The following is a 26117-nucleotide window of genomic DNA, read 5'->3' as shown; positions in this document are numbered from 1 at the left end:
GATTTCCATGATTTCTATAATTTCCATTCGTAGTGTTGAATCCGAGTAGACACTATAAAACAAAATAAAAAGCATATACATTTCTCCACTTTCCTGTCTCATTTTCATCAATCTCAACAAGGAAATATAAGATATAAATGATAAAATACCTAAAGCAGGCATAACCCAAGTATAAATAGATAAGTTTATACCCGACGTCATACGTTCGAAACGTCACAAGTAACAAATCAAAATTATATCACGAACCATATTATGCAAGCTCTAATCGGCAAGGGGCATAACTAAACCAAGAACCACAACATATGCATGACCCATGTAGTTGCTGCAAAGTTTATCGATTTCTATACAGCCTTCGGCAATATACAATTCTACACCTGCCGCCTTCTCCTATGCAGCCATAACTCCGTTCCGACTTTTTACGTCATACAACACGATCACCAGTAGTTAGGCTTGACGAAGTCAGCGAAGGTCTTGGGCTCCTCGTAGCCGTGGTGATCATGGCCGTGTCCGTGGCCGTCATCCTGAGGTCCGACATATTCCATCTTGTAGACACTGCCGCACTCGGGGCATCGCTCGATGGGTCGCTCGCGGGACATCTATATGCATATTAGTTAGGCTATTCTCAGGATCATAATTTTTGAATCCGGAGTTTGGATCCAGGAAGACATACGCCAAGCCAGGTGACAACGTGGGAGTCGGCAGGGGAGCCAGTGCAGCCGGCGTACTGCTCGTCACCAGCAGACTTGACTAGGATAGGGTTGTCGAGAGTTCCTAAGGTGCTCCGTTAGCCCAATTTTTTTTTTTTTTTTTGTAGTAATATAGTTAATAGATTCGGTCTAATCCCATACCTTTTCGCGAGGCATCAAGAGGTCGCATATCGAAGATATCCACGCCCTCCATCTTTCCGAGAATTTCTAATCGCTCGAGACCTGTGGACTGGTCGAGATCGGTAGGGACGGTACCGGGGGCGGCACCGGGTCCGATCAAGTCTTCCTCGCCTTTGATATCTATAATTGCATAACGCCCAAGTCAATAAAGCTTCCCCGCCACGTCGAATGGCTCAATTGAGGCTGGATAAGCCATACCGTTGAAAGACTTTATCTTCTGACTGATGCTAGCATGAGGCTCAACATTTTTCGCATCTCCTGTATGTACATAGTCAGTTATGTTGATGGTGACGGTCGTATCATACGATGCGATGCACGTTCGGGCGCAATTCGGCAAAGGTATTCTTACGGCGGATGGCCGAGACTGCAAAACTTCGTCTGGCAACGGGAGACACAACGGCGCGGCGTGCCACAGCTACGGCGGAGCGTTGTAAAAACATAACGGCGGCAATCGGAGGTGGTGGTGGGTTGAGGTCGAGATCGGTGACGTTTTGTTAATTGTGAAGGGTTATTTAGAAAAGAGGGATTTGCGAGTGGTCTGATTTGAGGATTGCTTCCGAAGCTTGGAATTGCTTTTGCCCCGGGCGCCCGAAAAATGCCAAGAATCCATTCATCCCCCATTTGGGAGCTTAGGCGAGCTAAAACCCCACTCTACCTATTGTTTAGTCATCTAGTTAGTCACATGATTTAACTAGGTAGTTACCTCTTACACATACCTATCTATCGTGCAGCAAAACAGTACATAGCAGTTACTAACCTAAGATTCTAGGTCTCGTGCTATCTATTTTTTTTTTCCCTTTTTCACCTTACAATCAAATTTCTATCATGCCAAAGCCTTGTCATATTATATGCCTAAAGGTCTGAGCTGTCTCTACATATGCGTATGAGCACATTATTCAGCCGTAACGTACCTGAGTTGGTGGGTTGTTCATACTTAATCATTACACATTGCAGCCTTTCATATGCCATTCATCTCTCATCTCAAGTCATATGGCCTCTACTAGACCAAAGTCTAGACCATCGGGTATCACCACAGTCTAGAATTACATCCTCGGTATCACGTCTATCGAAATCCCGATGTTATAAGGCATGCCCATACGAAGAAGAGAGACATGCATTTAGTATTCTACATACTATACACGCTATACAGGTACATATTGAGGTCTTCTGACTTTTTATTACTGCCTGATCTCGTCTATTCGGAACATGGGTATTTGACGTGGCGCACGATATAGATACTTCATGCGCGTCAGTCCTTAACGGTAATATGCCAAGAGACGTGGTGCTTTTGACTACCTATGTCGGCAAGCTCTATAAAGTAGCAAAGATATTAAGAGTACCAATAACAAACATTAATAACATCATATCCAGCGAGTAGGATGATTCGTCTACCATATCACAAACGGGTGTTAAGAGTCCACATACCATCTAAGCCTCCAGCCTGTCCCCCATAATCACGACTTAGACTAACAGTCTAGATAATGCTCAAAGCAATAAGATCCACGTATGATACCTTACAATAATTGGCTTATATATCCTAGTTGTGTACGACGCAAGCACCTACAACTAGGTACACCAACAGGTCGAGCCTCTTGCCTATCTAGGAATCTAACCATGCAAGAGCCCAGGACTCTACGCTCTAATTCACCTAAGCCTGTCTATCGTTCCTCAACTTGAAAGCCTCGCGAACTGTAAGTTGCTGCTCCTTGGTCGTGTACTTGAATTCAACGTCACCACATTTGCCAACCGCAGCTTCTTCCTCGGTGACCCATAAGAATGCCTGGTGCTCATTGGGATCCAACTTGACATCATGCTGTTCCACTTCAACCAAAAATGTGTATTTACACATGCATCGGTTACCCCGGTAGGGGATAGGAAGACCTTCGCCGACGAGAGTAACAATGGACTTAGCGCATAGTCCACTCTCCTCCCATAGCTCGCGCGCCACGGCGTGCAACAGAGATTCGTCTTCGTAGTCGCAAGCCCCTCCCGGTATCTCCCACAGCAAAGGGAACGAATCATGTGCTGCTCTCTGCACAATGAGTAGTTTTCCGTCGTTGTTGAAGACGACGGCACCGACAGCTATCGAGTCAAACTCTGGATGTTCTTGTAGATGTGCCTTCAACGGGAACCTGAAGGTAGCTAGCGAGTCTGATGAGGTAAAGGGAGTAGGTGCGGGTGGCATAGCTCCCGAGAATGCTTTTATGTCGCCCATTGGTAGTGATGTATGGTATGGTATGGTATGTATAGTCGAATAGAGTAAGCACAGTACTGGTGTTTTCAGTTGCCCAGTGGTTGGAGAGGGATCCGTTAGCCTAGAGTCGATGTTAGAGGTGGGACTACTCAATTATATGGTCTCCGGGAATCGGCCTCAGTCTGGATTAATACCTCTAACTGTCTCTTCTCCGATCGAGAATAAAGATGTTCTTATAGGAGTTAAGATTAGCCCACAGATAGGAAAGGGGAAAAAATGACTTGTCGAAATCGAACTTCAGGTCATTCCTTTACACGTCTCTTCCTTATAAGTTATAAGACGGCTGAGGCTGAATAGGTCAAGGACAAAAAAGTGAAGCCTGAACCCATAATAACTAACACTAGCAAACATGATAACGTTCCATCTCATGATATCCACTCAGTAGTTTCAGGTAACCATTATTTCGAAATTCATTTGATTGTCCATTTGTCGGACAAGACTCGCCGCTGTCAGCAGGTCCAGGGGGTATTACATATAAGTGACAATTGAGCACCTTGCATGCTTCCATTCCTAGATAGACTAGCGTAGTTGCGGTGTGCGTACATAGTGTATGCGTAGCCTTTGTTCAATATTAAAAAAATTCTCGGAGATGTGACAGACGTACCTAAAATGCGCGGAGATACTAGCAGCCTAACAAGGCAGAGTGGCAGAATAAGTAAATGTCTTAGGTGTTAGCGGATATCACGGTGCATTCCCCAACGCCGAAGCTTTACTCGATTAAGAAGATGCTGGCTAATACATAGACATAGAGCTGAGTAGCACGTGTAATAATTGGCCTATATGCTCCCGATATTCTGTAAGAACTATCATCTTTACCACTGATCGCAATATGATATGAGGTAAGATATTGTACTACATAATATTAAAAATATTTAAAAAAAAAAATAAAAATAAAAATAAAACTATGGAATGCGGTACTCAAACGTTGTCGAAAATATACTCACTTTCGCATATTTTGCAATTAAGCCATACATCCCGATCTATATATACGGCTATAAGCATTATAAGCTGGATACCCCTGAGCTTTGGCTCTTAGACTCCTTGAAGCCTGCCGATATAGTACCACGCCACCATACATGGGCAGTACCTGCCAAGATAGGTTATATATAATGTAGTAATCAAATATCTAATGCCATAAGCCTAGAAGGCAACAGTATATACGCGCTCACCTAAGAGTAGTCCTAGCTAACTGCCTAGGTTAAGTAAGAAGCTGAGATGCTGTCTATAATACAACACTGCTGCATTACTGGGTAGATAAACATGTGCTTCTTACGCAATTCAGCAAGGCTATATACTGAGGCAGTAGGTGATGGTGAGAGGCGAGTGGCAAGTATATTCTAGTGATCTTCCCCCCTTAGACACGGAGAATATGAGAAAGGGAGGTTGATGAGATATATGAATAAATCCGGGGGCTAGCCTAGATAGAGTGATGTTGGAAAGAAAAGATGCCACTAAAGGTAAAGATGATGAGAGACTATCTCTGTTGGTTACGTGAATACTTTATAGTAATTTGCAAAGTTTTAGCCCTTGATGGTGTTGCCAAGGTAAAGTAATGTATGACAAGCCAGTAGGCAGCGCTGACTTACGTCGCTCTGTGTGCTTAAGTGATAGAAGGGGACTTTATCAACTTCTCTGGCAGTGACTCATAAGAAGTGGTTACACGAGCAATTATGTGTAAAGATTTAGTAGTGATGTTATAGGTCCGTCTCTAAGTGGAACGACTAGAATGAATATCGACTTACGCTTGACCTTTGATATGTATAGAGGGAATATACATACGATGGGCTTTATGCACAATTGGTTAGCTTGTCGGCTACGATAGTGCCGTCTCCTCTTGCATTAGCTAGCTTATTACTACCGTAACGAATATTGACTTACTCTATACACTATATGCGCATTCGAATAGACCACTTGAACCGGTACGCGTTCGAGCTCTCTACGAGCGCTTTCCACCGTGTCACGTTCCTGGAGGGAAAGATTGGGCCACTTATACGATGATGGGGGACTCCTATACATGTACCAAAGTTTATCAACGATATAGGACGTTGCGCAATTAGTTCTGGAATAGCGGAAGACTACAGCAATAGATAACGTTAGCAGCTAAGATAGGTACGGAATGCAACTGTACGACCAGCCATAAAGCTTCGGCCCGGTCTACACTATTATCGTCTTCGGGATCGTATCGGCGGTTTTGCGTAACGCGCGTATTCGGCAGCGATCGCAGCGTAGGAAGCGAGCGGGTTGGCTCGCCTGTCTGAGACAAGGTGAATTATTGCTGAGACAAACGGGCCAAGCCACGGTCAAGCATTGGCATTACGGTAATCTTGGATAAGTCGGCGAACGGCGAACAACGTTTATATATATGATAACTATGATATATGATACGTAAATATAAAAAAAAATAAGGAGAAAAGATCGACTTGAACAGCTTCTATCTTTACATTACAATTATTAATTTATTTATTCATTCGCCCTGAAGAGTATCTCAAGAACATGATATACTCTAGAGAGGAAGGGTTACAGAAAAAGAGCAGTTGGACTAACGTAAAATGGATAAATACTACCGTATTCAATCAAGCCCTTGGCAACTCCTTATGGCTCGTGCCACCCCCTTGGCTTTTTTACACTAGCTTAGAATGTACTGAGACAGCGTAGAGTTTCTATTTGATTTCATGCATAGACGAAACCCGGGGCTTTAGTCTGATAATAATAGCCTTTACTCAGGTACCTAGGTAGTTATATAGGTACCTACATGTGATATATTCCTCGTTGTCGTCGATCGCGGATGAACTCGTTACATTAGGTAGACTTTGAGCACACACCACCAGAAGCGTCTTTTCGTGCATAGGTACGAATCGAAGACTTGATTCGCAATGTTCTACGAATAAATAAATAACACCTTCACCTCAGCCCTACACCGAAGACGATCCCTTCAGAATTACCTACATAGGTAGTTGAATAAGAACGCTGAAACGCCCCTGCTAATAAAACAGATAACTGCTCCAACATGGCCAAGTGGTTCGGGCCTCACTATTGGCTATATACCCAGAGCCCAGAGCCGCAACACCCACGCCGTAGCCCCTGCGCTATGCTACTTGAGGATCTCGGCACTAGGACAGCTTACCTTCCAAGCACGCCGGGGTCTTCAGCGCTGGCGATATTCTCCAATTGAACTTCGCCGTCGTTTCTTGGTGACCTTCATCTCATTTTCTTGGTCTGCTTGTTTAGTTCTTGTCCATCGGATTTTTTTTTCTCTTTCGTTCATTCATTACGGCATTGCATTGGCATTGCATTTCCCATTCTTGGTGTCCGACCGGTCGGCTCTTGGTAGCTTTCTCTTGCATATTCCTGTACCTTTTTTTTTTCTTTCTTTCTTTTATTAATAACGAACTTTCCCGGGTCTGCCGACTGGTTTCGCGCTCGTTATTATATTTTCTGTGCTGTCGTTCTTTGCCTTATTCGGATACCCTCGAAGGATTCGCTCATTTGCTCATTCGCCTGTTCTACATACTCATATAAGCGGAACAGATACAGGCACAAGGTTGACAGGTAAACTGCTGAGTCAACGACCAACCAGTCGGGTTTTGACAAGTTCAAAAGGCGAAAGTTTAGAAGAAACCTTGGAAGGTCCCTTTTCGTGCTTTTTTTTTTGAAGCTGTGGTCATTTCATGCTGAGAACTCGCGTGTAATATCTGATTGTGCTAGAGATGGCAGCCCGGCTCTTCCTCCTCCTTGACTTAGTTATAGGAGCTTATTGCCAAGCATCTACTATTGAACGCCGTAGTAGCCGTTATGTCAAGCTACCTGTTATACATTCTACGAATAAAGATGTATTTGCTGACTTCGGGGATAAGCGAGCTATAACTACTGTACCTCTAGCCAACAGATCAGATGTAGCATACTACGCCTCATGTTTGTAACCCCTCGTCTCGTCTTACGTGCTGTTTCTCTTGCTAAATTATCAAAGTGGACATCGGCACGCCGCCGCAGCAAGTCTATGTCCAACTAGATACCGGCTCGTTCGAGCTCTGGGTAAATCCCGATTGTTCCGATCTTTCGGGCTCTGCAGATGTTAGGTTTTGCCAGGCAGTAGGCCATTATGACTCGTCGTCTTCGTCTACCGCAACTCAGCTAGCTGGCACGAAGACCCTGCGGTATGGTATCGGTGCAGCAAAGATCCAATACTTCTCAGATGACATTGGCCTCACAGGCACGGGTGAGTTGCTCTTTCAAGTATATCATAATATGAGACTCGTAAAACTGATTTTTGGACTAGATGCGAAACTGAAAGGGATCCAGTTCGGAGTTGCCACGGAGACTGATGACGAGTTTGCTGGTATTCTAGGAATAGGCCACGGAATAAACGTCACTACGCGTTACAAGAATTTCGTAGACGAGTTAGCAGACCAAGGGGTAACAGATACCAAGGCATTCAGTCTAGCTCTCGGAGGCAAAGAGGAGCAAGAAGGAGTCATCATCTTCGGCGGGATAGACACGGGCAAGTTTACGGGTACTCTACAGACCTTGCCTATCATCCCCGCGGAAGAATCCCCGGACCAAGTACCAAGGTACTGGGTCAACATGACCTCCCTAAGCCTAACGCCCCCGAGCGGCGCGAAGAAGGAATACGTGAACAACACCATGGCTGTTTTCCTAGACAGTGGTGCTACTCTCACTCTCCTACCGACGGAGCTGGCAAACAGCATCGCGGCAGACTTTGGCGCCAAGGCTACGGATGCCAACGGCCTCTACCCCGTCGACTGCGCTCTCAACGACCTACCGGGCACTCTAAACTTTGCCTTTGATGGCGTCACGATAAAGGTACCCTATAACGAGGTCGTCAGGGAGATCCAGAACTCCTTCTTCACGCAGTGTTACCTGGGTATCATGCCCAGCGACGACTTCATTCTCCTCGGCGACACCATGCTCCGCTCTGCTTATGGTGAGTTCTACAATAACATAATAAAGGGTGATCGTCACTCGCTAGGAAAACACTAACCGTTTCTCTAGCTGTTTTCGACCAAACAAACAACGCCATCCATCTAGCTCAATACGTGAACTGCGGCACGAACGAAATAGAGATCACGAAGGACACGGACATGTCCACTGTGAAAGGCGACTGCGACTTGCCAGCTTCCAAAACTTCTTCCTCCTCGTCGTCGCCATCTGCTTCTTCCTCGGCCCCGTCGAAAACGAGCGGTAGTACGACGACGCCGTCTGGACTTAGTTCTCCTGGCGCAAGCACGACTGCGCAGGTGGGCGATTCGGCATCATCATCAACAACAACAACGGATTCGTCAAGTCCCCGCAGTCGAGTTGAATGGTGTTTGGGGTTGGTTGCGGTGGGATTCTGGGCTGCCATGGCCCTATGAGATTAGTTGTCGAGTAACGATGGCATTGCTTTCGAATTTTTAGCATTTGAGCGTATTTGAGCGGAATATAGAGCGTCAAGAGCATATTTTAATCTGAGTACATACTAGCAATCAGACTTGCGTGTTATACTATTGATTTGTTCGTGTTACTAGTTGATTCTCCTCGTCTATACATTGTCTATAAAGTATTGTGAACCCCCAGATACATCTATATTTGTAACAATTAATGTATATTGAACCCAGCAATATTAGACTCATCTCCATAACCCCTTTCCCTAACTTGAGTCGTATAATCCGGAAAGACTGCATCTATGCGAGACATTATTCGGCAAAACTTACTTCATCAACTCAGTGTCTCATCTGCTCTAACAGCAGACGGATAGTTGACATGAAATTAGTTAAATTGAATACCAACATAGACTCCATCTGGCACGGATACTTGCCGATGTGTCTTGGTGTATAAGTACCTGTCTTGGGTTAAATAACTAGATATTTTTAATAACTTTTAACTAAGGATAATACGAGATCTTAGACTAAGTTTAGACCCTTTAAATAACTTACTTATTCATGTTGCTGCCTCCGACTGAGCTCCGACATAATTATTTTGCTTCAACCTTAACTTTGGTTTTTGCATTTCCGTCGATGTTACCTCGGCCCTCTCACCGCGGTGACGAATCTTGATTCAACGCCGTCATACGCCGCTACGTTACGCCGCATCGTGTCGTGCGCAAGTCGTGTCGTGTTACTCTACGCGTCGCCCCTGACAAGGACGTAGAGATCTTCTCGAATACTTATGTACGTTACACTTATACTTGCTCTGGTGAAAAAGCGGTCTTCTACTTTGGCCCCGAGTCCGTCTAAGTTCCACGAATTTTCTCATTCTCATTCTGCGTGGGTAATTTGCAGGATATTAAATTGATGGGTAATGCAGTTGAAGATGATAATGGTGGTTAAATTGCCTGTATTAAATGGCATAGATTGTTCATGGGGATATATTATATACGTACATCAGTGCAAAAATATGTGGTATCTTTTCAATAATAAATACAGAAATAGCCAGAAATAGCCAGAAATCACGCCCGCGTATGTTTGTTAGTATCATCACATGTAAGAAAGAAACCATGAGCTCTTTCAGCTTCTCAGTTTCCCTTTTCCCAGCGTCCCTTGAGGGGCCACAAGTCCTCGAAGACCTGTGCTATGACGTCTCGGACGCGCCCGACCTGTTCCTCGCTCTCGGTCATAACGTCGTCGTTGAGACACCATTGACCATATTCTTTGCCTCTGCGGATATTGCGGTCTAGTAATTCTGTTTCTGCCTGCTCCGCATCTTTCACCATGACGAACTTCATCGCATCCGTGTCGATGATGGTATGCTGGTACTTCTTGAGCGCCTTGATGATCATCTCGCGCTCACGCGGCTTCGTAGTCTTGGGAGGGAGTAAGGGTTCTAATCCTCGTGGCTGCGACGCCAGTAAAAACTTGATCAGACAATCGCCACATTGTGGTCGCTGATACGAGAGGCGTGAGAAGATGTTGGATGCCGTAAAGTCAGGGTTTGGCGAGCTCGAATCTGAGAGCGGTGACGCGAAGGAGTCGCCAAAACACTTATCGAGACTGAAATCGTTGCATTTAACATTACGAATCGTCTCAGGTCCGTCAAGAGATGTCCACAATACGTTTACGTTTGCCTGAGGTGGCTGAAGCCCTGCTTTCTGCAAGATCTGCGGAAGCTTGTAGTACATCCGTTCCCTTATTGGGCTTTGCGCTGCAGGCTTGGATGCGTCGTTGGTAGATAGCTGACGCCACCCCGGTTCAACAACCTCCAGTATATGCTGACGTTCCTTCCAATCGAGGTATCCATCCGAGTTCTTGTCCGAACGAGAAATAATAAAGGACCAAAGTAAAGCTTCTCTGAACCTCTCGATGGTATAGTGGAAGCTGGCATACCAAGGGTATATTTGGAATCGTGACTCGCCACGAAATCGCTCGCATGCACCCCTTGCTGATGGCTGAGGAAAAGAGGCCATCGCCTCCTTCATTACCCTCCTCGAGACGGAATGTCCGAAATGTGCCTGGACGTGACGGTTACGTTCACCGAATCGATGATTGAGGAGGTACGAAGTATAATAGACGAATGGCTTCTCGCCGAATGACGGTATCTGACTTTTACCTCCGAGGTGTTTGACGTTGTATTGATCGCTTTTGAAGCCCATAGTCGGACCAAACAGAGGCGAGTAGAAGTCGGAGGCGGCATGAGGCATCCCTAGGAACATGTCGTCGGATAATGCAAAGAGCTGGTCTGTCGAGGATGGAGTCATGTAAATTTGGGATTCGATCGAAAGGGAGTTGAAGGTGGGAAGACATTTCTTCTCTGCCTCACGGAAGAAGGACTCGTGACTAAGAACCTGTACGTGCTGGTTGGTCTCATCGTCATCTCTAAGCCAAGTCGGTCTCTGAGGACGCATCTCTGTGCCGTCCTTTTGATATGACCCACCGACCGAGTTGACGAGAAGCTGGATTTTGTTAATGAACCCCTTGGCATAGACGTCGAGACTACGGAGCGAATATCTCAACTCATCCCAATCACGATATCGGTTAATGCTATGTTGCGATATCCACTTTCCATCTCGGTCGTTGAGGGGTGACTCTAGCTCGTAGCTATGCCGAATACTTTTGAAGGCCTCATCGGACCCATTAACCCAATTATAGACGAAATCGATCTTCGGCTCATCCAGTGGGCCGTGCTTCTCGGCGTCGAAATGTCCAGCCGAAAGCCATTCATCTTCCCAACCATCTAAGGTAACATCCTGGACAGCTTCTTCGAACGATATACGGATGACATCGGGTAGCACATGATAAAGACTGTGCTCCTCTTTCGCCGGTCGAGATGTGGATGTTGTGCTCTCCGTACTATCTTGAGATGTCATTACGGCGCCACCGCCGACCCATTGCGACGCCTTGCTATCTAGAGTAGCATGTCGCATCAACCGGAATGCAGTATAGCTCTGCCCTTCCGAGTGAACCGTCTTCCATTTATCTACCACCGCCCATATTAACCCTAGGAGACATGCCAAAGATATTATCCTCCGCATGCGCCGTGATGTGAATGTACCCTGTTCTATAGGAGAATTCGGGACATTTATGAAAAGTCGCGGTAGTATTCTTGGCGACAACATGGTTTTGGAGTAGTCGATAGGACTTTGGCTCCGGCTGGGGATAGACAAGACCGCGCCAGCCCATACCATCCTGAGATGTTGTTGCTTTCCTTTCTGCTTTGTAGTCTCAACCTCCGCTAATATTCACTGATAAGTTGGCCCGAATCCCGACAGATAATAGAACTTTCCCTTTCGAGTATCTAAAACGTCCCCCCCTCGGAGAAACTCCCTGACTCGTATGTAGTTGTAGAAACAAAAGAGTGGAATCACATAAGTTATCGTAACGTAACGATCGTGAATTGCGTGCTGTTTTTTTTTTCACATGCCTAGTCTCGGTGACTACAGGGGGCGTCACCTTGCGAAAGCCTATCTCGACGTTAGAGAGTCATGCTCGTTATCAGTTTGGAGGATATGGTCTCACGATGGTCGCGTCTCTCGGTGAGATAGATGAGGGAAGAACTCTCATAAGCAGGTAAGAAGTGCAAGGAGAGTGAACTGTATAGGAAACGGATCGACAGCACACGACATATTTCCTACTTCAAGCAGCTAACAATTGTCATGTCCACACCCTGAAAATTTCAGAGAGGGCAAATCATAGCTGCGCGTTGTAACTTGCAAGGTCTACGGTAGGCGGAGAGGGGCCGAGATGCATAGCGAAGATCTCAACTTCTGGGACATAGAAAAAACTGCCTTCCAGTCCAGGTTTCCAGAACTGCCAAGCTAATAGGCTGAGAAGCGATCCCCCCCCCACGTCATGAGAGTAACGATAAGGGGGACCACATGGGATCCACGGTAGTGACTAGGTCGGGGCTCTCGAGCCAGGGAAAAGAGTCTAAAGTTGGGCTCGTCAGTCACAAGCTTGAGCGTACAATTGCCGTAATCAGTTTATACATACATACCACATAGTAGTCACAACATTTAGGAGACACGCGAGATGTTAGGTTAGTACTATGTATGTAATGTAGTGACGCCTATAACGATTTCTGCGTCACTTAGCACAACCTACCTCGAGTTGCTTCTTAATCTAGCCCTGAACTTTACTTACTAGTTATGTAAATTCGACATTCTAATGTGATGTCAAGGGCTTCCTCTCATTCATCTCCTTCTCTTCTAAGGAAGTGCACACGTGCCACACGAGACCTCGTTTGTTTGAAGTCGCGTGCGGCGATACCCCCTTTGAAAGACCTTCCAAATGGGGCTATTATGTATTGCGATGGAGACTATTTGTTGGTCGAATGTAAGTCTACGACCGGAGGCTAGGTTTATTATAGAAGTGATCAGCTCCGAGTAGCTGAAAGACGAGGGTTTTTGAATATCAAAAAGAATAACTACCCAAAATGATAGACCGGATAGGCTCACTAAAAATTCACCCAACTCACCCAACTTTCAACGTTGCGGACAGGGCAAATATCTTGGCGTGCATTGCAGAAACTCTTGGCGACATGCGATGCTAAGCCTTTTCAAAGGTTTGATTTGTAGATCCGGCACTTGTGTTGCTCTCTATTGGAGGCTTACTGTCTTGGCAGAATCTTAATCCTTAGAGATCGACTTGGCTTCTTACCAGTTCAGCGGCTCGTCATTTTGATGGTGTCGAGAAATGATCCCCTATCTTGTAGCTGGTAGCTTTCTGGTCCGAACCCTGTGCGACGTTTCCTTCAACATGGTCGAACGACGGAAGGATGCGGGATCTGGCATTCGATTCCTTTCGGATAGACCGTATCTCCTCTCCTAAATCTTTAGTTTTCCAATGATATTGCTGAATGTGTTTTTTTTGTCTGATTTTATGTGCTGTGAGTTGTTCTTAACAGTTGTTTTTAATATCCCAACTACATATCAGACCGCATGCCGAAGAATCCACTACGGTAATGCGTCAGTATAGGAGATGGTGATATTGCAATCTTACTTACCTTGTTACTCCTCTCAATAGTCTCATCAAATAGCCCTGGACGTGGTGGACCAAGTCATCTCGTGGCATATTCTTGGCTTATACAACTAGTTAGTATACCTTAGGCAAGTAGCCTATCAAGAGTTAGACCGGTTTAAAGTAGGAAGAGAAGTTTTCAATCTTTCCTGATAGGAAGTGAATTCGCTAAAAGGAGGAGGGACAGTGACACTTTCAGCTTCGTTGCTATATCAAAATTCATAGGTTGGCAGGAAGTGTGTGCATTGTCGGTTGAGTAACGTCAACCATGCATCTCCCCGGGCACTCAACTAGAGAAGATGAAGAATCCCTTCTCCCTCAAGTACCGTTAGATGATACGGATCGCACGAGGTGGTCATCTAGATGGAGAAAGAGTCTTCGCCCGATTTCTCTCCGGGTAGCCGTTTGGCAATGTCTCGCCTTTATGAGGCCGAGTTTTCTAGCAAAGCGATTATCAGTCGAAGAATCAGAGAAGTCAAATGCGGCGTCAAAAAAGCCGTACTCGACCGAATATCTTGATGGAGTTCGCGGTGTCGCTTCTCTGATCGTTTTTATTCTTCATTGGACTCACGTTCCCTACCCTTCTATCAACTCAGGATGGGGATACAAAAATAATACGTCGTTTTGGTTGTTACCGTTCGTTCGGATCATCTACTCTGGCGCCGCTATGGTATCGGTATTTTTCGTCGTTTCAGGCTTTGTACTTTCCCACCGATTCATTCAACGGATGCACCGCCAAGAGTATCCGGAGTTGTTCTCCGGGTTGACCTCACTTACCTTTCGCCGGGCTATTCGCCTATTCCTCCCGGCCTTCGCGTCTAGCACGATGGCTTTCATCTGCGCATACCTCAGTATAATAGATATCCCTAAGAAGGTGGATGGGAAACCATTCGAGCATGGCCTAACGTCGTATCTCGAATACCTCGACATGGAGTCGAACCCGTGGGAGTGGACGCCAGACTTCTCTGGGTTCTATAATCCTCAACTATGGTCTATTGCTGTCGAGTTCCGGGGCTCGATGGTTGTCTTTCTACTCATCATCGGGCTTGCAAAGACTCGGACTGCCGTTCGACTTATTGTCGAAAGCCTACTTATAATCCATTGCTTCGGTCATAAACGTTGGGATCTCGCTCTATTCATCTCAGGGATGTCTTTAGCAGAAATTGAAGTGCTACTGAGGAAGCCTAAGAATCCATCTGCAAGAAAGTTAGTAAATGGACTTCTTATACTGACCATGATACTTGGTCTTTTCCTTTGCGGCTATCCTCGAGACCACAACACCCAAACTCCCGGCTACATCTGGTCAAAATATGTTTGGCCCTTAGGTGCATACCGCCGTCGCTTTTGGTTAGCAATCGGTGCCATGTTACTTGTCGGCCCAATGGCTTTCTTACCATATGTTCAATCTGTATTCCTTACTCGACCAGCTCGATATCTTGGACGGATAAGCTATGCTCTTTACCTTGTTCACGGGCTTGGCAACCGAACAATTGGTAAATGGTTGCTTGACATCTGCTGGGCATATATTGGAAAGGAAGGGCTCTGGCCTTATGCCATAAGCTTTACTATATCTACATCGTTGTACTTCCCTATCGTGATATGGGGCTCTGATATGTTCTGGAGAGGAGTCGATGTACCTTCAACAAATTTTGCAAGATGGTTGGAAAAGAAATGTGCTGCGCCAGCGGGTGTGAGGTAAGGGAATTTGCAAATGGATGTGCATAATTTCTTTATATTCGCAGTCTCCGAGGATGTATATAAGCAATTGAGCATAAATAGAACAGAATCTAACGTTTCTAACCGTCTCCTTATGTAAGGAGACTGTGTGACTGTTAAATATCTTGATAATTGATTATATATTAGGCACTTATGAGCATCTGGACATTATACTATTCATATTTCAAACATCCCTTTAATGTAAACAGGCCAACGTACTAAAATCGTCTGTCCACCTCAGACCACCCATAATAGCTATCATACAAGCTAGCGCAACCACAACACTAACACCTCCATATACATATGCATGCCGTCTCCGCAAGGCCGTCAGCTCGGCTACCCACGTGGACACGGTGGTTAAGCAGCCGCAAAACCCATCCTCAATGCCTTGCAACACCTGGCAGCCGACAACGCCGCCTAAGGGAACGTGCGCAAGGTCCCATGCCATGCCAAGGACCGCCGTGCCGAATATATTGACGAAGAAAGTCCCGAGCGGGAACGAAGGGAAATACCCGTTGAGGTAGAGAGAGGCGTAGAACCGCCCGAGACACCCTAGCGGCGCGAATACTAGGGAAAAGGTTACTCGACCACGCCATGTTTCTGCTGCTCCGGGGCTGCTGAATCGGTCTGGCGGGAGCACAGAGAGGAGAACGGCCCCGATCCAGCAACCCCATGCGAGGAGGACGGCGAATCGATCGAGGAATTTGCGGGTGAAGTTGAAGGGAAGCGAAGGTGTAATTGGCTCCAGGGCTAGCGCGAGTTGAGCTCCGATGAATAGGCCTGATATTGATAGAGAAATAGTAGTAATGATGACGGCGAGGAGAGCCATGAATGAATAACCACCGTTTCGAGGAGTAGTTATTGACCCTGAGTCTGGTGCGCGAAGGTCATTAGATAAAGCGAGAAAGATATCTCGGATAAACGAGGAGAAGGACGTGAAGGAGCCGCAAAACCCGGTAGCAAGACCGATGTAAAGCGGTATAGTTTTCTTGGTAGCCATATGGGCCTTCTTTGCAGCAGCGAGGTCTATAGCTACCCTATCTGAGTTAGATTCACCTGTCTCCTCGTCGATACCATTTTGTTTCGCCCTCAGGAGCTGTAGCTCGTAGGTCGGAGTGCCCCATTCGAAACGGAAGAGCATGCGGTCTTCAGCTAGAAAGCCTAGGATGAGACTACCTGCGAAGTTGGGCCATACGGAGCTGAAAGCTACAGGAGCCCCGGCGTAAAATGTTAGGGCTTGGAGTCCTACTCGGGCGAGAGTGCCAAATAGTGCGAAGAGGATGAGATACGAGATGGTGTATATCTCGGTTGCTAATCTCGACACCTCTTCTATCTTTGGTTTCTTTGTTTCTATCTCTTCATCTCTCCTCTGCTGGGCTTCTCGGTGACTTGAATACTCACGCTCAAGAGCTCTACCCTCTTCAAGCGAAGGGGTAGAACGCAAGCGGTGCTCATCCCGGCTCGGGATGGGTGCTATCTCCTCTAACTCGGGTACATTTGCATAAGAATCTGGGATATCGTAGTTAGATTGAGATGTAGATGAACCACGTCGTTGCACCCGAGCTTGTAGCCGCTCCTGCTCCCTAATATTTACCAGCTTAGCTGGATCTAATCGGTCTGCGTCTTCGTCTACGTCATGGAGGTTCATGTACGACCCTGGCACGTCGTAATCTGGCGAAGATGGTCGTTGTGATAATGTTTGACTAGACACAGACTGAAGGATATGACTAGATACTCGGTCTCGATTGACGTTTGAGTGAGATGGAAGACGCGACTGGACGTCATCCATCTCACCGTCTCGTCTTGTGATGATATTTCATAAATTTTCGAAGTGCAACGTTCGAGTAACGAACATAAAGCAAAAAAATAAAAAATAAAGTTATCCTTCGTTTATAGTCGAAATAGTCGAGACTATACTAAGAGGTAGCTACGTTGACATTGCTGAAATTTGATTTATGATATTTTTATAAAATGTCGTTATGCAGTTGTTGGTTTTAATTCTCCTCTTGGCACGTATTTCTGGTCATTGGTGTTTTTGAAGGTTAGGTACATATTTAGTTAGATGACCATATGATAGATACATTAAGTGCATTTAGTAATAACGAGAACCGTGTTGGACGGCAAGCCTTCGGTTATCTCTGTAGCAAACAAATACATGTACGTTATTGAAATTATTCCGTAATCTGAACGCGTCTCAACGTTACTTGGGTACTTAGAGATTAACTACCTGTTAGCCTTATCTTAGGTATCAAGTATTGGCGGGGCAGCTATTGATAGGCATCTCTTCCCCGCGTTAGGTACTATTTGATAGGAGGTACCTAGGTTAAGCAGCTACTACCTAAACAGCTACGTGAGGGAGGCACTACTGCTACCTAATCATTCCAGACAAGCCATATGTAGAAGGGTCAAGCGGTCTGTCTATCGTAGATCCCTAACTTTGAACCTGAACTTGAACCTGAACCTAACGTAATCCATTTCCCGTCTTACCCAAAACTTATCTTCTACATAGGTACCTAATTTACATACATTTATTCACTTCATTTTCTATCGTAGAGCTATAGGGTTACATACCTTGATTCTCTATTGTTAGGTATAGCTTACTTTACTTACCTACTTGCTAGACAACTACTTGTTTAGACCTTAATACGTCTTTACTCTCTCCTACATTAACATCTATAATTACGCAGTAATCCTAAGGAATTCATCATGTCGCTCCCTTCAAACGTCCATGTCTCTAAGCACCCGTGCTTGGTAGCTAAGCTAAGTCGTCTACGGTCTAAGAGTACAGAGTCGAGAGAAGTCAAGTCTTTAATAAATGACATCTCTTTGATCCTCGGATGCGAAGCTCTAGCTGCATCATTGACGCCTGTTGATGGGCCAAAGGTATATCCTCATATTTAACTGTCTCGTTCATTTTCCTTATATCATTTTCTTCATATCACATTGGGATGTTGTACCTATTATAAGTGGTAGGCTACCTAATATATGGTTAACACGGCATTTCTCCACGTAGGGCGAGACTCCCATCGGGTACGAATACACTACCACGACTCTACGGCCGGAAGCCTTATCAATAGTCCCTATCCTTAGATCAGGACTTGGTATGGTAGAAGGTGTGTCTCTTGATCCTTTATTATTGTCCTTGCATACAACTCTTGGGCCTAATACATAACTCCAAGCGGTACAAACTCTACTTCCCGAACCCGTCCCCGTACACCACTTAGGCTTGTACCGAGAGCCCAGCACGCTCGAGCCCGTCGAATATTACAACAACCTTCCGCATCACGTCTCTACTTCGGCAAGCGAGCCTGGAACGAACGCGTCGAGTCTGGCTATCATCGTAGACCCCGTCATTGCAACCGGAGGAACTTGTGTGGCTGCTATACAGACGCTCAAGGAGTGGGGTGCTAAGCGCATTATTGTCCTATCTGTCATCGCAGCCGCCGATGGTGTGCGGCGCGCTGCTGAGGAGTGGCCTGAGGGTGTGGATATATGGGTTGCAGGCGTCGACGCTGAGCTTACACCGAATGGTATGCTAAAGCCGGGTGTAGGAGATGTAGGAGATCGCTTGTTCTTGACAATAGGAAAGTAAAGATACCAATGATAGATCATCCGCACGAATAAAATGAATATTAGCTAGACTTGCCACTTATATTGGCTATCTTAATCATTATAATGGTGCATATCTCTCCTCGTCTAATGTAGTCCGATTCTTCCAACAATCCTCGGCCCATTGCCGCGAGACTATCCTGGGGACAGGGGTTCGGGTGCTAATGAATGAGCGTACTTCTGCCGCTCGCTCCATCTCGCCAGTCTCACTATCACTTATTATTACCACGTGTGTTGTACTTTTGTCCCCCAGATCGTCAATTATCGACCCTCCTCCATATTTGACCCAATTCTTCAGCTTGAGACATGATATAGAAGAGACCTCGTCTGTTGCTGCGAAGTGTATCCTTACGCCCCTAAATATATAACCCCTCAACCCACCAATATCATGACCGTGATCGGCTAGCTGGTTGAGAAATTCTTCCTTGTTAAACGGCTCTTCGACGATAACTTCCTTCTTTGGCATCGATTCGAGCAGTTGTCTCAGGCCCTTCAAATCTAGATCTCTGGCGTAACTATCGCCAAATTCATCTACATTCTCCTCTGCGTGGCGCATCGTGGCATTGGTAGCGTGGAAGATGTGTCCCGTCTCAAAGGGGAGGAGGAAGTCCCTATCGCGTTGTGCAAGGCAATCTAATACCCACTTCGGTTTGATAATGTCTACGTCTCCAGCTTTCATCAGGCTGGCTACCTTGACTACTTTCTTTTCGCCAATAAGGAGCATGTTGGTTCCCGGATTGGCTCTCTGCTGTATCTTGCCGCCATTCTCCTTTATTAGCGTCTCAAGCTGTGTCTTTGACTTCTTAACCGGGGATGTGCAATCCGTTAAGACGCAGAATTCCAGGCCTTCGAATACTTTGGTCTTCGGGCCCTCAAATATAGCTGGAGCGGCATTATCCTGACCCGCGATGACAATTTCCCTCTTAGTTCGCTTGACCGCTCGTTTCCTGTGCGATTCCATCTTCATGGCCTTCTCCTCGTTTTCCTTTTCGGCTCTTATCTTCATATCTAGTAAGCCCTGGAAATCTAAGCACGAATCCCAGCTCCTGTCAAGCCGCATGCCCCTGAACCGTGGGAATCGTAACGTAACGCCCTTGGCAAACTGATCCGATTCTCCGGCGCTGGCTGCTTTGACGGAAATAACAAGTGATTCGCTCGGGCGAATCCAAACATCGGGCCGAAGAATCTGGTATTTATCTCCACCGGCAAGTTGTATGTATTCGCTCGGTGGCTTCTTTGGGTCCCAGGGCTTCCATTTCCCTTCTGTGAGATGTCGAATTTCGGCGAGATCTTCTGCACTGAAACCACCACCGACTTTCACGAAGCTGTAACATGTTTCCGACTTCGCTCCGGCTTTGATGTCGTTTTCTGAAGCACGAAGTCCGCAGAGAAACGAGCCTAATACGCCACCGCGGTGGCCAGATCCGTAGTACCCTCCAATGATAATAACTTCTACCGACTCACCGAACCCGCTCATATACTCCGGCTTGACTTTGATCCAATTGTCGCTACGGTCAGCGAGAGTGTACATCGACCTTGGGTTTTTGATAACTAACCCCTCAGAGGCATCCGAGACGATTTTCCGAAGCATCGGTTCTATCGTGTCCGCTGAGTTGGCCTTGTCATATTTGTGGACTTCAAGCCGATATGGTACTCCCGGGACAGCTTTTTCAAGCGCGTTCCGCCGATCTCGTAGGGTGTATTGTGTTAATGGTTGGTCATTCAGATAGAGAATGTCAAAGACGCGGAGTACTGGTCGAGGTGCGTTGTCTTTATGGGGATTGCGCTGTTCCGCGATAGCTGCCGTCTTCAAAGTGCCAAATTTCAGCACTTTGTCAAGCTCTGGATCCCACACTATCATCTCGCCGTCCAAGATGACATTGCGTACGCCAGGAGCAAAAGCATCCTTAAGGTGGCGGGTTAATGACGAATTACCGTCTTTAAAGCCCTCGCCGTAGAGGTAGGTGTAATCTTTGGCCTTCCTGGACCAGAATTTAAATCTCTTGCCGCCAGGGACATCGTCGTCTTCTTCCATATGTAGCTGCATCCGCTCGCCATCCAACTTCTCTTCAATCCAGAACTCATCATCGCCTTCTACCCGATTTATTGAGTTGAGTTTGTCAACCATCTTTTGAAAAGAGGTGGACATCTGATAGTGACAGAGCATAGGCTGGAAGCACTGCATCAATGTGACACTTGTTTGGTCATCTGTAAGACGGAATTTAGGGTCATAGAGATCCCAGCACACTTGGCGGAGACTTGACGATACACTGAATAGGTCCTGAGCATCAGGATGCCACAGATCCATGAAGGTCCTTTCCGTAGCTCCTACCCTCATCTGCTTTAAGATAATACGTATGAGCCATTTCAATTCTTCCGGATTCATGCGTTGATAGAATATTTCGAATATCGGTAGCTGCTCGCTCTCTCCGGAAGCGGCCGCCAGCTTGTCTAACATCTCATTAACTTCAGCAATACGCATATCTCCGGGCTCTATACGCATAGGCCTTTTCGATAGCACGTCGAAACATCTCCCGGTGAAGTCACCCGCAGCCCGGCCGGCTGTTGACTTGCTTGGCATCTTCCAGTGTAGAAGATCATAGCCATCTTCGGAATTCCTGTCAATTCTCATCAACTTCACGAGTAGCCTGCTGATATTGCTCTCCTTGAGCCCATACATCCCTCTGTCCCGGTCTGAATTTGATAGGATCAAGCGCATAGCAGGGTAGATGTCATTTCCTACCTCTGTGCGCCATCTTGATATGAAGCGCTCAATGATATTACGTTTCTGCTCGTGCGGAGAGAGCTTGTTATGTTTCTGAGATGCCGCTCTGGTGCGTGCAAGTTTGGGACCGGCTTGCGGTTTGTTGTCACTCAGAGGGTTGAAGAGATCCTTATACAAGTCTGAAAAAAATAGTGTTCTCGAGTGATTCTTTGGTCGATTTGGGTATCTTGAAAGTAAGTTAGTTTATATATACCTTATATACCTAGTTACCTAAGATGCCTAAGATAGGTAGATAAATATTAGAAGCCGATTCCTGATAACTTACTTTGCATCTAGCTCTTGAAGCGTTTGCCCTCCTGTCTCATATTGGCGGCGCTCTTCATCCTCGGCGCCTGCATCCCGTATCTTTCGACGCCGCTGGCTCATTTTCCCTGACTTCTCGAATCTGGTATAAGTCACTTCAATGTTTCAATTGATACAATGTCATTTCTCAATTTTATTTCCTTATTTTCCATCATAGATACCTAGATAAATTGGGAATTGAACAAGTTATATATTAAATTAGATGTAAGAGTTAAAAATGCTTTTTAAAGACTTGCCTTTAGAAGGTGCAATGTTGCCTGGCACTTAACAATCCCCGGTGTTCTGCCTGTTGGCTCTATTTGGAATGACGTATGTATCTTTGTACCTTTTACTTTTACAGATTTCCATAGCAGCTGCAACATGCACAAACCACATAATGCTTAAATTCTATTGGCTGTATTTCTAGCGCGGCTCCTGGGCTCATGCATATTAAATTTTAGTGTGGGGTTCAATCAACGCGTACAAACGCGACCAGAACGATTGAATTTACTTTTGATAGAAGGTACATACCCCTACAACAAAAGTCTCATGTATTTCCTGGCCCGCAGTCGCAGTCGGGGCAGGAACACGCTGTCGACCCTTGGACAAACACTCCCTCGTAAATTAAACACTGTCCAATTGACTTAGTTGGACTTAATTGACTCAACAAAGTCTACAAAACCCAGCAATTTCGAGGTTCCTATATGACTGCTGGTCTTTTTCGATTGCTGCCTTCAAGACCCTTACCTACTCGACACTCGTTTCCACGTATATCTCACTCACATGCAATCGCATATCTCTCAGTCTCTCCTCTTATTACCATGTTCGTTAGAGCTGTAGACAGAAAAAAGGCGACCGCATCCACACAATCTGGCAAGAATAACCTCGCGAAGAGTTTATTTCCGTCAAGTAGCCCTTCCGCTCAAGATGGAAATATTACTCGGTGGGCATCATCCTCTCACGCGAACCGTGCGAATTTGTCGTCAGGCGCTACGTCAGGGTCTATGAAGGTAGCAAACAACAACACTGAACCGTTACAATCCAAATCTTATAATGTACAGCAACCTCACCATCAGTACAAACCAATTTCTCCTGTCACTTCAACCCGAAGCATCACCGAACGATCCAGTAGCGTCGCCTTGCTATGTGGTAATGCCGGATCATTTCAAGAAGCATCGGCGCCTGCTCATGTTTCTCAGGATAAGGCAGGCGCATCTGCCTACTACGTAGAAGATGATTTTAGTGACGATAATACTTTGGAAATCGACCTGGATTACCAACTTCCCGCGTCTCTTCCTCCCCAGCCAGCCGCACCGAAGCCTCGTGCGAGCCCGGTACTTCAACCGCCTACTAGCCAAATATCATGGTCTTCGTCGCCGCAAGAGCATCGCCACCCTCCACCAAACCCCCGGAGACCGTCCAAACGAGATTCACCGGATGATAACTCGCAACTTGGTCCACCTCGACCTAAGAAAAGGGCATTGCCTCCAACATGGGGACCTGCGCCAGCTGCTACTTCTGCGCCATCAGTCGAAGATGACACCGAGAATAGGAAACACCCAGTTACTCCAGCCCCTAAAAAGAACCAAGATTTGCTTTGGGATACGACACAGAGCGAGATGAAGGAGCGTCGGAAGCAGCTCAAGAATCAGAATAAAAAGTCTGGACTTGATTCAGAAGAGATCCGTTCCGCTACCGAAGACCACGCTGGACGTAAGGCCAAGTCTTCTGTCGTTTCACTAAGTACTGAGCAACAGCATGTAATCGATCTAGTTGTCCACAAGAATGAAAGCGTCTTCTTTACCGGACCGGCTGGTACTGGTAAGTCTGTATTGATGCGGGCTATCATCTCGGAGCTGAAGAAAAAATGGATACGAGATCCAGAACGTCTCAGCGTAACAGCCTCTACTGGTCTTGCTGCTTGCAATATTGGTGGCCAAACGCTGCATAGTTTCGCTGGTATCGGCCTCGGTAAAGAAGACGTGCCAACCCTTGTCAAGAAGATTCGTCGAAATCCCAAGGCGAAGAATAGATGGCTCCGGACGAAAGTTCTTATCATTGATGAAGTTTCCATGGTTGATGGTGAACTCTTTGATAAGTTAGCACAAATAGCACGCACTCTTCGAAACAACGGTCGACCCTGGGGTGGAATCCAGTTGGTCATTACGGGCGACTTTTTCCAGTTGCCTCCTGTCCCCGATGGTGGTAAGAAGGAAGCCAAGTTCGCATTCGAGGCCGCGACCTGGAGCACATCTATCGACCATACTATTGGATTAACGCAAGTCTTCCGTCAAAAGGACCCTGGTAAGTTATAATATCTTTCACCGAATCGTCTCACTACTAATGCTAGTTAGATTTTGCCAATATGCTGAATGAGATGCGTCTCGGTCGGATCAGCGAAGATACGATTCGAACGTTTAAGGATCTATCGCGGCCGTTAAACTTTGACGATGGTCTTGAAGTGACTGAATTGTACTGGCTTCCTCCCTAGAGAAGTATTTAAATACCGTTTGCTAACTTCGCCCTTAGATTCCCAACCCGCCAAGAGGTTGAGAGGTCCAACGAGACTCGATTACGCAATCTGCCTGGATCTATATATCGTTACGAAGCCAGTGATTCAGGCGACCCTAATCTACGAGAGAGATTGCTTTCGAATATGATGGCTCCCAAGGCTGTGGATTTGAAGAAAGGTGCCCAGGTCATGCTAATCAAGAATATGGACGATACGTTAGTGAACGGTACACTCGGCAAAGTGATGGGGTTTATGAACGAAGCTACATTTGAGATTTGGGGTGGCCGCGATGAGGAGGTTGGATCGGCTGACGAAGGCGAGACAGACGCCCGGTCAAAAAAGAAAATCAAAGCGTACAGTCGTGACATTGAAGGAATAAAGGACAACAAAGAGTATCCAGTTGTCCGCTTCAACGCGACAGATAGAACTCATAGAATTATTCTTTGTATCCCGGAGGATTGGAAGGTTGAACTACCTACTGGCGAGGTCCAAGCATCGCGCAAACAGTTGCCCCTTATTCTCGCGTGGGCTCTCTCTATCCACAAGGCCCAAGGCCAGACCCTAGAGAGGGTCAAAGTTGATCTCGGCAAGGTGTTCGAGAAGGGACAGGCATACGTTGCGCTTAGTCGAGCTGTGAGCAAGCAGGGGCTCCAGGTACTGCGTTTCGACAGTAAGAAAGTTATGGCTCATCCCCGAGTCATTCAATTTTACAACAGGCTTTACAGCGCGGAATCTGCAATCAAGATAAAGAAACCAGTGTCGATTTCAGACTTTGCCAACAAGGGAACTTCGGGGTCTTCTAAGGGGAAGGGTATAGATATCATTGATCTAGATGATGAAGAAGAGGCTATGGCAGCATACGGTTAAGGTTGCATAATTACGAAGTGTAACGATATACTCAATAGCATCTTTCATCACGGCCGACTTTTTGTGGTAAGCAACATGATTATTTGACACCAGCTTACCAAAGTCATGAAACGAGATGAAATAAATAGTAAATATTAGAGGGCAGTATTGTTGCTAGTATATACGCATGAAGTGTTGTGGAGTATATTGAATGAACCTGCTTGCTTGTACAAATGGTTACCTTAGTTAACTATTACATGTAACTACCTCTATATTCCGTACTCAGCTAGGAAATAACTTTGCATGTGATTGGTGTTGTCACTGTGGGTCTATAGAATGTTATCGATAAGTGAAGCTTAGACTAATGTTGTCTAACAAAGCAAAAGACCAAAAGATCAAAAATATACAATGACTTATTTCTACCTGAGGCAGCATTCCGTTCGACGTACAAAGTATTCATGTCGAATCTGATCATCCGCTGTACTTCCACCAATTAGGTGGTTCTCTATTATTGTTCTAGGTAACCACGGCTAAATAAACCTATCAATTATACGGACTGCGACAACTTTGAATGTTAATGCGACCTGATGCAGCAAACCTCTCAGCGCTGTAACCGTACTGATTTCTAGACTAATTCGGTTTCCCGTGTATCGACTTCGATTAGCGCAGCAACGGTGATAGTTGTAAAAAACGGTATTTCCCGAGTTGCAGCAATATAGCGTTCGTCTCCAAGGTTACGAATACTTGTTTGTTCCTATCCACAAGTTTCAAGGAATAC

General features: G+C 46.0%; 9 protein-coding genes across 10 annotated transcripts; 4 read left to right on the top strand and 5 right to left on the bottom strand.

Annotated features, from left to right (window-relative positions):
• Positions 1-434: 434 nt before the first annotated feature.
• Positions 435-1327, bottom strand: GL218_01824 (Cytochrome c oxidase subunit 4, mitochondrial; the record flags this gene model as incomplete). The annotated part of the gene is made up of 5 exons (XM_033578306.1): positions 435-596; positions 671-771; positions 849-1007; positions 1086-1145; positions 1237-1327. The coding sequence occupies 5 exons, from the start codon at positions 1325-1327 to the stop codon at positions 435-437; spliced, it is 573 nt and encodes a 190-aa protein (XP_033437746.1).
• Positions 1328-2535: 1208 nt separating this feature from the next.
• On the bottom strand, positions 2536-3102 carry GL218_01823 (putative nudix domain protein; the record flags this gene model as incomplete). Its single annotated transcript, XM_033578305.1, has 1 exon — positions 2536-3102. One exon carries the CDS (start codon positions 3100-3102, stop codon positions 2536-2538), a length of 567 nt encoding a protein of 188 aa, XP_033437752.1.
• A 3746-nt stretch (positions 3103-6848) lies between these two features.
• GL218_01822 (Candidapepsin-8) lies at positions 6849-8513 on the top strand (the record flags this gene model as incomplete). Its single annotated transcript, XM_033578304.1, has 4 exons — positions 6849-7053; positions 7109-7357; positions 7418-8083; positions 8152-8513. The coding sequence occupies 4 exons, from the start codon at positions 6849-6851 to the stop codon at positions 8511-8513; spliced, it is 1482 nt and encodes a 493-aa protein (XP_033437753.1).
• A 1139-nt stretch (positions 8514-9652) lies between these two features.
• On the bottom strand, positions 9653-11497 carry GL218_01821 (3-O-alpha-D-mannopyranosyl-alpha-D-mannopyranose xylosylphosphotransferase; the record flags this gene model as incomplete). The annotated part of the gene is made up of 1 exon (XM_033578303.1): positions 9653-11497. The coding sequence occupies one exon, from the start codon at positions 11495-11497 to the stop codon at positions 9653-9655; it is 1845 nt and encodes a 614-aa protein (XP_033437750.1).
• A 2360-nt stretch (positions 11498-13857) lies between these two features.
• GL218_01820 (uncharacterized protein) lies at positions 13858-15288 on the top strand (the record flags this gene model as incomplete). The annotated part of the gene is made up of 1 exon (XM_033578302.1): positions 13858-15288. One exon carries the CDS (start codon positions 13858-13860, stop codon positions 15286-15288), a length of 1431 nt encoding a protein of 476 aa, XP_033437751.1.
• A 213-nt stretch (positions 15289-15501) lies between these two features.
• On the bottom strand, positions 15502-17094 carry GL218_01819 (uncharacterized protein; the record flags this gene model as incomplete). Of its 2 annotated transcripts, none has more annotated exons than XM_033578301.1 (1): positions 15502-17094. In XM_033578301.1, the coding sequence occupies one exon, from the start codon at positions 17092-17094 to the stop codon at positions 15502-15504; it is 1593 nt and encodes a 530-aa protein (XP_033438765.1). The 2 variants fall into 2 exon arrangements, with proteins under 2 accessions (XP_033438765.1, XP_033438764.1); XM_033578300.1 differs by having other exon boundaries at positions 15502-16953.
• Positions 17095-18011: 917 nt separating this feature from the next.
• Positions 18012-18897, top strand: GL218_01818 (Uracil phosphoribosyltransferase; the record flags this gene model as incomplete). Its single annotated transcript, XM_033578299.1, has 3 exons — positions 18012-18188; positions 18319-18418; positions 18485-18897. The coding sequence occupies 3 exons, from the start codon at positions 18012-18014 to the stop codon at positions 18895-18897; spliced, it is 690 nt and encodes a 229-aa protein (XP_033438763.1).
• Positions 18898-18975: 78 nt separating this feature from the next.
• On the bottom strand, positions 18976-22065 carry GL218_01817 (DNA ligase 4; the record flags this gene model as incomplete). The annotated part of the gene is made up of 2 exons (XM_033578298.1): positions 18976-21865; positions 21965-22065. The coding sequence occupies 2 exons, from the start codon at positions 22063-22065 to the stop codon at positions 18976-18978; spliced, it is 2991 nt and encodes a 996-aa protein (XP_033438758.1).
• A 920-nt stretch (positions 22066-22985) lies between these two features.
• GL218_01816 (ATP-dependent DNA helicase PIF1) lies at positions 22986-25360 on the top strand (the record flags this gene model as incomplete). Its single annotated transcript, XM_033578297.1, has 3 exons — positions 22986-24285; positions 24336-24453; positions 24511-25360. 3 exons carry the CDS (start codon positions 22986-22988, stop codon positions 25358-25360), a joined length of 2268 nt encoding a protein of 755 aa, XP_033438757.1.
• Between the last annotated feature and the right edge of the window lie 757 nt (positions 25361-26117).

Source organism: Daldinia childiae (genome assembly GCF_008694065.1).
Source record: "Daldinia childiae strain JS-1345 chromosome Unknown Scaffold2, whole genome shotgun sequence".
NCBI lineage: Eukaryota > Fungi > Ascomycota > Sordariomycetes > Xylariales > Hypoxylaceae > Daldinia > Daldinia childiae.
The sequence above is the reverse complement of the archived record's forward strand: the minus strand, read 5'-3'. Positions and strand labels throughout refer to the sequence as shown.